Source organism: Mytilus californianus, unplaced genomic scaffold (assembly GCF_021869535.1).
Source record: "Mytilus californianus isolate M0D057914Y unplaced genomic scaffold, xbMytCali1.0.p SCAF_5, whole genome shotgun sequence".
In the NCBI taxonomy this organism is placed as follows: domain Eukaryota; kingdom Metazoa; phylum Mollusca; class Bivalvia; order Mytilida; family Mytilidae; genus Mytilus; species Mytilus californianus.
The window spans coordinates 2,220,040-2,231,091 of record NW_026262701.1 but is presented as its reverse complement, the minus strand read 5'-3'; the positions used below and the strand labels follow the sequence as shown (position 1 = coordinate 2,231,091).

General features: G+C 32.1%; 1 protein-coding gene across 1 annotated transcript; it reads right to left on the bottom strand.

The window, feature by feature from the left end:
- Positions 1 to 5,798: 5,798 nt before the first annotated feature.
- On the bottom strand, positions 5,799 to 10,253 carry LOC127701786 (salivary glue protein Sgs-3-like). The gene is made up of 4 exons (XM_052205751.1): positions 9,404 to 10,253; positions 8,525 to 8,635; positions 7,374 to 7,461; positions 5,799 to 5,979 (listed from the first exon to the last, which is right to left on the bottom strand). The coding sequence occupies exons 1-4, from the start codon at positions 10,251 to 10,253 to the stop codon at positions 5,889 to 5,891; spliced, it is 1,140 nt and encodes a 379-aa protein (XP_052061711.1). The 3' UTR covers positions 5,799 to 5,888.
- Between the last annotated feature and the right edge of the window lie 799 nt (positions 10,254 to 11,052).

Below are 11,052 nucleotides of genomic sequence, written 5' to 3'. Positions count from 1 at the left end.
CGAAAGAAACTATAGAGATGACTTTTACCTATCTGGTTGAAATACAGATCATCTGTAAGCCTGTAAGTTTGTTTATTTTTCAAAGTAAGCTTAGAAACGTGTATTAACTTCCATCTCAGAAGTTAATGAACTTTCTGGCTCTTCCTCTTTGACTAGTAAATAATAAATGAATAAAACAAAATTTAATAATTATATAATGATTTATATATTTATAATAATGACCATGTATATTAAATGCATACACAACAAATCCTGAAATTATCAAATTATAAATTTGATAGGAGGGGTACAAAGTAACTCGGCTCATACCCTTCCCAAACACTAATCAAACTCCTTAAACCTAATTCTACATTAAAACATGATTCCCTTAACTTGAGGCAAACGAATGGCCGAGGGGATCTACAAAAAGAAATAATGTGGTCTATAAATGAAGAGACAGTACTGATAAATTTCTTTAGCAAATAATTTAAAATTTCTAGAAACACCAAAACTTAAATATTGATAAATAGGTCGTGCACACACTAAACATATTGTTTCAAGGAGATCGTGTACTCGTTTTTCTCACTTTCATAACGATCCCGCCAAGTGCATGTATTAAAAGAGAAACTGGTATTTTAATTGGATACCTGTTTTTACCGTATCAGAATGAATATTCCCAAAATATTTGTCCCTGTTCAGTCATTTCTTCCACTTCACAATGGTCTATCTACGTGAGTTGAGCATGCTTCAAATATTTGTCACTGAATGTTCAGTCCTTTCTGCCACTTTACAACAGTCTATCTCCGTAAATTGAACATGCTTCAAATATTTGTCACTGGATGTTCAGTCATTTTTTCCAATTTACAACAGTCTATCTCCGTGAATTGATCATGCTTCAAATATTTGTCACTGGATTTTCAGTTATTTTTTTCCACTTCACAACGGTCTACCTCCGTGAATTCGGCCTGCTTACAATATGTGTCCCTGGACATTACTAAATCAACAACCAATCAACTAATCGACCTTTTCCCCGAAGTTGGGAAAGAACGAAAACCTTCACAATTTGTATTAAAAAAAATTCAATCTCATCATAACTTTCAACTCCTCTAAAACAACACGTCCTATCTTAGCTTTGAAAGCATGTAAACATCGAATACATTTTTTCCATCTATCCCCCCCCCTCAATTTCTTTGGGGACGGACACATAAATCGCTCTTAGGTTATCTCACAATAATCTACATGCACATGTTTGTAACTGTGAAATACAAATCCTATACTGGAAGAATTCTTCGTATGGTAGAGATGCACAGAAACTAGAAAATTAATTATTTTGTACCTTAGAATATAGTACACTTTTGTATTGTAGTTTTTTTTTATTCTTCTGCTCCATTATATTTAATATTAAATTATGAAAATCATTTTTGTTTATTTATGATTTTGTTTATTTAGTTATAAATGATTGTACTGTTCTATTTATGGCACCATGATTTAATTACTATATCTATGTCTGTGTCTGTTTCTACTATTTTTTTTATTATTATTATTCCTGTTTAAAGCAGTAATGAAGCCACGAATTTACAGTTTGTTCTGTTAAGGGTGTTACACCAGTCTCCAATGTTATAGTATTATTGAACAGAAATATATGGAGTGAAGTGACAGTTACGGTCTATTATATATGACATTTGTCATTGCTTACTAACACGTACAGAAGGTAAATAAATATAATTACCTCCCTTGAATTATCGTTGATTTATTTATATCTAAATTCTAGTAACATTGTTTTCTATTTCCTGATAACAGTACTCAAAATATTTAAATATAGTAATTGTTTATAAAATTAACTTAGTTTACTCTTATCAAGTTGCAGTTTACATATATTTGCTGCAATTGTTCAAAGTTTATACTTGACATAATTCTAAGCTTAATACCACACTAAATTCGTTAATTCATCTGCTTAGTGTGAGTACTCAACCTAACCTTTTAGGTCATTTATTGAGCATGTGCTTCCTAAATCAGAAGCATCATGATAGAAGTGTCCACAGTAACAGAATGGATGTAGATTATTCAAAAGACACTTTGTCGCCGGTTGTAAAGAGAATTTTGACAATACATTATCTACAGCTGCTTACAGTAATAATAATCGTAATCACAATACTAAGTTGATTATCTATTGTTGCTGTTATATGCAGTGCAGTAACATATGGTAACTAACTAGTTTGCTACAAATATATGGATATGCTCTGTTCCAGTTTACAGGTTAATATATATATATTAAAAACATGTTATTTTAATTGTTAGTATGACTGGGTTTTATAATACAAAAAGGTAATTGGTACATGTACATCGAAACTTTTCTAAGGGAAAGTCTCTCTCTCTCTCTCTCTCTCTCTCTCTCTCTCTCTCTCTCTCTCTCTCTGCGCCTTCTAGTAAACATTTTGCATTACTAAAAAAATAATTGCTTATTAGTAGACAACACATTACGTCTAGGATGGAAAATGACCATATTTACAGTGTCTGTCGTAGCGGTACCGATGTTATCGCCAAAGGATCGGTTAATCTGCCATATGAGATAAGGCACTAACAATGGAACATTTATTTATTAGGAGAGGAGTGGGGATTCTGGGAGCAGATTTTTGTTTTAAGACTTTATTCAAAAAACATAAAGAATCAAGTGATTATCAATGACACTCACCTTACGAAATAATTTAGAATCAAAGTATTTAATTCCAACGCCCCCACCAAACAAACAATGAATTGTCGGTGCCTAAGCACGCAACGTAATCTGTATATCGAAAGGAAGTTTTAAACGTTGAAAATGTTTATTTCGGATACAGATAAGGGAAAATGTCACATTACACATTCAAAGGATTTTACTCCCTAGTAACATGAAATTAACAATGAAGTACATTCACCAATATATGTGAGCTTGTACGCCGAATAGACGACATTTAAGACTCGGAGTTGGAGTAACAAGCATAAGATAACAATTCTCCCTGTAGATTGGTAATTAGTGAGCTAGCACGTCAATAGTGGGACTTCATCAGCTTCTCGGTATAGTACTTAGATGGATAAGTTCATATGCCATAAACTAACAATTGTCGTAAATATGGTTTAGGGGCCAGCTGAAGGACGCCTCCGGGTGCGGGAGTTTCTCGCTGCATTGAAGACCCATTGGTGGCATTCGGCTGTTGTCTGCTCTATGGTCGGGTTGTTGTCTTTTTGACACATTCCCCATTTCCATTCTCAATTTTATGTAGTATTTGCAGCTGAAATTTTGAAGATATTGAAGCAAGCGAGTGGACGTTTTTTCTATAAGCATCTTCTGACGCTCGTAAACCTTGTAAATTTATACACATAAAATCAGCAGTGACCTAAAAGTGCGACAGACATCTAATATTGGATATAACAAATTATACACAAAAAGATCATTTTATTCAATTTTTAAGATGTTTGAGATAAGAGAGGTAACTCCGGTAGGAAATTTAACACATTTTACTACACGTTTCGTAACAAAACAGTCAAATAAGTTTTGGTTGAATCTATGTCCGTATGAAGAGATTACCATTCATCTATTTATTTCTAAAAAAAACATCGGAAAGAAGAAATAGATTTAGAAAAAGGAGATTCACTATAAACTGTGGAGGAACTCGGGTCTTCCTTCCTACTTCACTGGTAACATCAGCCGTGTTACTCCTAGTGAAATACGTTAATCATAGAAAAACAATCGGTTAACTTTTTTGAAGCATTATGCTATAGAAAAAGTCCAGATAACTGTCCATTCCTGGGAAATAATGGAGCAGAGGCCCGTAGGAATGGACAGTTATTTGGACTTTAATCTAACTTAAAATACACCTTAAATATTCAGAACGAATCTTCAGATTTTCAATGATTATAACATTTTAAAGAATTTTATTTCATTTTGTGATTGTTTTCTTTTCATTTTCCCTGTAATGTACCCAATAATCCACAGGCAAAATTTAAGATCAAGCTGACCATATACTCACTAAACGAAGTATTTATGAACAGTTGAATAATTACTATAAAAAGATCTTGAATAAAGTTCATCCAGATTTATGTTTTAAGTATATGTAAGAAAATGATAATCCCTTTCTTCATGATTAAGTAGACAATATTTTATTTTTTTATTTGAGTCTCACCTCGAGCGTTAGCGAGTATCATGATGTAAGGGATTATCATTCTCTTACAAACATAGAATATTGTAAAGTGCTCAAGGCTCAAATGATCCCTTAATTGGTTGTATATAAGAATTAGTTTTATTGTCAGTGCAATGTTTATATTAATTCATGACTTCTTTTTTAGGCATTTCATTTATGGATTAGTTGCAGTGATGTAAGGACTTTCTTATCATTTGGGAAATATTTTTAAAAAAATGCGTTATACATATTATGTGACACAACAGAACAAAGAAAATGAAGGAATTGTATATGTTTTCTGATTGTGAGTATGAATGTAAATCATGTAATATTTTAGTGAGGAATTATCCTTTTTTTTTAATTTACAGTTTAAATCAATTGATACATTTGAGTTACAACTAAATTTTATATAGCAGCCAATATTTTGGTCCGGCTTTTTACATTAAATACTATTTCATTATATCAGGGAAATGTTTTAATACCTTTAAAAGTTTTTAATATGTTAAAGACTTAAATTAAATTCCTCTTTTTTTCATCGAAATATTGGAAATAACTATTCTTCTAAACCGCTGATCCAGTGATCAAAGTTTTTGAAAGCTATAAAGATTAAGGGATTTTGTTTATTTTAAAGCTTTTTTTTTTCTTTTTCTGCAAAAGCTTTGATATTGTTTAAGTATTTAGTAATTTGAAGTTATTAATATTTTCATAACATTCCCGGTACCAATTCTACTGCACAGTAAACTTCAATTTATTTTGAGATTTTTTGTTTGTTTCACAATTCAACTTTTAGTCAGTTTCAATCACTGTGTGATAAATCCTTTCAATCGGATAAATGTAACTCATTTATAGAATCTCGTTGTTTTGAACTGTAAATAGACCCTCATAATAGGGTAATCCCTTACTAAGAACATGATTTACATTCATTCTTCACAATTAAGAGGCATCAAATCCTACAATTGGTCGAGAGCACTTTGCTATATTCTAAGTAAGTTTTCATCTTCATTCAATATCGCGTTACGCCCTCTAGAACTATTTCCATGGGTGAACACTTTTTAAGAAAGTGCATATGGAATACCCAAAGGGCAAAACGTCCGGATGAATGAAGATAGACAATAGAAAATAACTCTCAATTCCTGAAAAAAAATTGAGAGTCTGAACAAAAGATTTACGTCACAGATGTATTTTAATAAGTTGTTCTCGACCTGAGTATGCATTAACGATATCAAAAAAAATAAAATAAAAGGCACTGAAATTTTCGCAAAAAAAAACAACAACCAATCAATAAATCTTCCAGGAAGTATTATCTCATGAAATTCTCTATTGACCATCTTAATTACTTATTGTCTTTTTGCTCATTTTACGGACACGCGTTGCTCTTTGTCAGCTGTGACAAGATGTGCCTGTACAATAATAATAACCAGTAGAAGATTCTCTACGAAATATATCTACCACCAGGGTAATGACGATTATAATGACAACAAAAACAACGTTATACTGACAACAAAAACAACGTTATAATGACAACAAAAACAACGTTATACTGACAACAAAAACAACGTTATACTGACAACAAAAACAACGTTATATAATGACAACAAAAACCACGTTATACTGACAACAAAAACAAAGTTATACTGACAACATAAACAACGTTATAATGACAACAAAAACAACGTTATACTGACAACAAAAACTACTTAACAAAAGTTAATAGATATAATTCTACAATTAGAGCTTGATGAAGAGCCTTTAAAACTAATCATAACGAGGTAGTCTTTCTGCGGGTTTTGGTCTAGGTTTTTCTTTTAATGGATGAACTTTCCTCCTTTCATCATCTCTGTCACACCTGTAACAGAAAACTTGAAGTTAGAATTCCTTAATTTAGAATATTACCCTGTAGTGCACAAAGAGTAAAATATTAGCCACTGTTCGACATTACAATTTCGTTGTTCATTATTTTTCTTATGATAACCTATAGCGAATTTCGTGCTGATGGCAGATATTTGATCAATTGTTAAGTATCTGTATTAAAAGTTATTCACCTCTTCCCTGTATTGTAGGAGATATATTCACAAATTTTCTGTATTGTGGGAGATATAGAGCTTGACAAAATTGTAAGACAATAATCTTATTGTTGAAAACCGCATGATGACCTCTTGATTTTTATGCTGTCGGTTAACTGTCCAATTTGTTTTGTTATTTGTTGTCAATGAGACAGCAATCAATCAACACAAAAAAATATAAGACATTTATAGAGATACAGACAGCCTTCAACATACAGATTGTACTGATTTTTACAGTTTGTTCTTATGTTGTACTGTTACACAACTGACAAAGATTATGAAAGGATTGATTCCCCACAAGGATGTTATACCCCGCCACATTCACTATACGTTAGTCAATGCTGGTTGACTATTCGTTATTAGATCCTGGTTAACCATTCGTTATTCAATGCTAGTTGACTATACGTATACGTTATGCAATGCTGTTTGATTTTCGTTGTTCAATGCTGGTTAACTATTTGTAATTCAATGCTTGTCAACTATTCGTTATTCAATGCTGGTTGACTATTCGTTATTCAATGTTGGTTGACTATTTGTTATTCAATGATGGGTGACTATTCGTTATTAAATGCTGACTATTTATTCCATGTTGATTGACTATTCGTTATTCAATGTTGGGTGACCATTCATTATTCCATGCTTGTTGACTATTCGTTATTCAATACTGGTTGACTATAAGTTATTCAATGTTGGTTGACTATTCGTTTTTCAGTGCTAGTTGTTTATTCGTTAATCAATTCTGGTCGACTATTTGTTAATCAATGCTGGTTGACTATTCGTTATTCAATGTTGGTTGAATATACGTTATTTAACGCTGGTTGACTATTCGTTATTCAATGCTGGTTGACTATGCGTTAGTCAATGTTGATTGACTATTCGTTTTTCAATGCTGATTGACTATTTGTTAATTATTGTTGGTTGTTTATTCTTTTATCAATGCCGATTAACAATTCGTTATCCATAGGTGGTTGAATATTCGTTATTCAATGCTGGTTGACTATTCGTTATTCAATGCTAATTGACTATTCGTTAATTAATGCTGGTAGACTACCTTGTAGATAAAGTTACGCTTTTTTTAAGATTTATAATTAGCATTTAATTGCGAAAGATGATTATAGAATAACAGATCTAATATACGTACTTTCTCATTTGAAAAAAGAGTTATAGAAGTACTTACGTTCCCATGATGCACCAGAAACAACAGCAGCAGGTTAAAAGTAATGCTAAGGTTGCTATGGATAGGAACGCAATAGCCCAGGCTTTCACTGTAATATAACACGTGTAATAATAAATACAATACATTACACGCACTGCATAGGGTACATTGCTCAAAAGGGCAATAACTGTTAAATTCATGTTCACCGATTTGACTCAAATTCTCATATTCGACTTATAACATACTAAAACGTATATCCAAATAAAAAAAAGTCTAGAATAAACAATTTACGATGCATAAACTCGATAGTATGTATCAGCGTTTCGTGTGTATTTTAGTCTAGACGCATCTAATTAACCATCGAGGTGACCTTCTGAAGACTGCCGACGGTCATATAACCCGATATAAACATATAAACATAAACATAGATATAAATAGATAGCGAACTCGTGCAACTGGATTTTTCTAGGTCTGTTTGATTTCATATTATAGGTTAAAACAATATGTTAATAATCGTTTTTACCTGTATAAAAATGAGTTTTTGTAGATCGAATCAGTCAACCAAATGTTTTACCCTTGTTTCTCTTCTAATGTTGACATTCTTTTCCTTTTAATAGTTGAACATGCCTAGTTCATGCCTAACCAATCTCAAGATAAGGAGTTCAATTGAAGTTCACATGAATACGGATTTAATGAGGTCGAATTATTCACTTGCAAGTGGATTATTCATTAGCCATGTTTCTTTGCTTATTTTGACAAAACTGAGCCAATTTGGCTGCTAAAAGCGAATTATCATTATAATTTTCTCTGCACATGTCAAAGATTTTCATGGAATTTAGAATAGTCTATTGTATGTAAAAATATAGATTTAAATAAAAAAATGAAAGGTTGCAAGGTGTGTAGAATATTAATTATTGGAAACAGATGCAGTTTGTTTAATATAGAATGTTACAACATATATACAGGGAGTGTTTTTGTTCACTCAATTGTAATTTCCTTGGCAAATGGCATATGTAAAATAAAAGCAGGGACCCTTCTGTCAGCTATCCTGGACTACTTAAGATTTTGTATCCCAGCTGATTTAAGATTAATGATGTTTTATACATTTAAGTTAAAAAAAAGACTGAAAAAACTATTCTAAAACATAATATGAGTATGTATTTCTGACTTACTTTTGTTACACATTTTGCCTTTGAAAAACACCATACAATCACAACTAAAGTCATTGACCTTATCGGTACAGACTCCATACTCACATGGCTCATTTACACAGTTGTCTATATCTGTTGATATACATGTAAAGTTAATCAATTAATTAAACTTAAAATTGTAAAATAGATAATTCATTATGTTTCTATCATTCTGTATTTACTCTATATAAAAATAATGTGATTTTTATTTTCGAATGCAAATTTTCAATTGTTGAATTGTTTTTATTTACATGTGTGTCCAAATCTAGATCTCGCCATTTTCTCTGATCCAATTAAGGAACAGTCGCTGTTAGTTGTGTTAAAAGGTGTAAAGTGCTTTTGACTACCAACTTTTGAAATACTAGTATGCATTGCTCTTATTTTGTGCGAAGATTGAGTGCAAATAAATATGTTTTTTGGTTATCTCGTTTGAAGTGATTCGCATTTTTCATGTCGGGGCCTTTTATAGCCGGCTGTGCGGTTTGGGTTTTTCTCGTTGTTGAAGGACTTTGTGGATAGTGATCTAATTGGTAATCATACCACATCTCTTTATCTCCATTAACCCCGCCACATTCTGTGACAAGCAAGGAGCCTGTAATCTAAAGGACCTCAAATACTAATTATCGTATCTGTATAAAACGAGTAAATGTAAAATGAAATGTTTTTATTACTTTCTTACTGGTCAGAATGCTACTTTTATGACACTTAATATGTGTTCTTGGGCTGTTTTCTGCTCTTTGGTCGGGTTGTTGTCTCTTTGACACATTCCCCATTTCCATTCTCAATTTTATTCAAAGAAATTTACGGAGACAAAAGTGTTTGTTAATTAGCAAAGTAGAATATTTTGAAGCATTAATTCACCTGTTTCACAGTTTGGTCCTTGATATCCAGGAGAACAAACACAGATATACTGATGATTTGTCTGCATACACGTTCCATGCTGACAGGTTATCAAACAACCTGAAGCTTGTTTGGTTGTACTGGTCGCTGAGGTGGTCATCGTACTTTTTAGTTTGGACGTTTTAGCTGGAGTAGTTGCTGGTGTTTTTGTTAAGGTGGTTGTAGTTGTTAAAATAGCAACCGTTGTAAGTTTAGTCGTTGAAGTCGTTGGAGAAGTGGCAATTCTTTTTGGAGTAGGAGTCGTTGTTGTTGGAATAGTGGTCGTAGTTGTTAGGTTTGGAGTTGTTGTTGTTGTTGGAATCGAAGTCTTAGTTGTTAATGTTGTGGTTGCTGTAGTAGTTGATGAGGTGGTCGTTGTTGTTGGTTTTGTTGTCGTATATGGAACAGTTGTTGTTGTAAGTGTTGTTTTCATCGTTGATGGTTTTGTTGTCGTAGATGGAACAGTTGTTGTAGTAAGTGTTCTTTTCATCGTTGTTGGTTTTGTTGTAGTAGTTGGAGTAATTGTTGTTGTAAGTTTTGTTTTCGTCGTTGTTGGTTTTGTTGTCGTAGATGGAACAGTTGTTGTTGTAAGTGTTGTTTTCATCGTTGTTGGTTTTGTTGTAGTAGTTGGAGTAATTGTTGTTGTAAGTTTTGTTTTCGTCGTTGTTGGTTTTGTTGTCGTATATGGAACAGTTGTTGTTGTAAGTGTTGTTTTTATCGTTGTTGGTTTTGTTGTAGTAGTTGGAGTAATTGTTGTTGTAAGTTTTGTTTTCGTCGTTGTTGGTTTTGTTGTCGTAGATGGAACAGTTGTTGTTGTAAGTGTTGTTTTCATCGTTGTTGCTTTTGTTGTAGTAGTTGGAGTAGTTGTTGTTGTAAGTGTTGTTTTCATCGTTGTTGGTTTTGTTGTAGTAGTTGGAGTAGTTGGAATGGTTGTTGTAGTTTTAATGGTTGTTGGTATTCTGTCTTAAAAAATAGAAGTATGATTTTTTAGAGGTTATATTTGGTATACAACAAGTGTTTAAATGAAATGCATTTTTATTGAATTACTTTTAATTTGATAAACTAAAAACAAAACTTTACCAACATCGGTTTTTTAAATGTAAAAAACAAAGAAACAAACTCATGACATGGGACAAGCACTTGAAAAATTCTTGAAGGTCAGTTTGTATACTTTTTCTCCGTTATGTAACATTACTATATATCAATAGATGTGAAATGCCATTTTTGATTAAATTATTCAAATAGAATTACTTCCATAGTAAACCCCATATCTTATAATACCATTGAATAGAGTAATGACGATTACCTTAAGAAATCATCCATTATGCCTTATCCGCAACATGTTTCCAAAAAAAGATCAAATTAACACCCGTTTTAGTCAAAAAAAAATAAAATGATGTGGTTTGATTGATGATGAGGCATTCGCGGTCATGAAAATTTCGAGCACGATTATTGTACTCAGACTCAGAAATCAACCAATCAAAATACAAATTTTGTACTACGAGCACTGAGTAAAGTTTTATGACCGAGAGCTTGGGAAAATGTGGAAAGTTTAGGGGAATAATTGAATTTGTGGATACAGAAAACAAAATATTAATTTTATAGAATATATTGTCTAATTATCAACAATA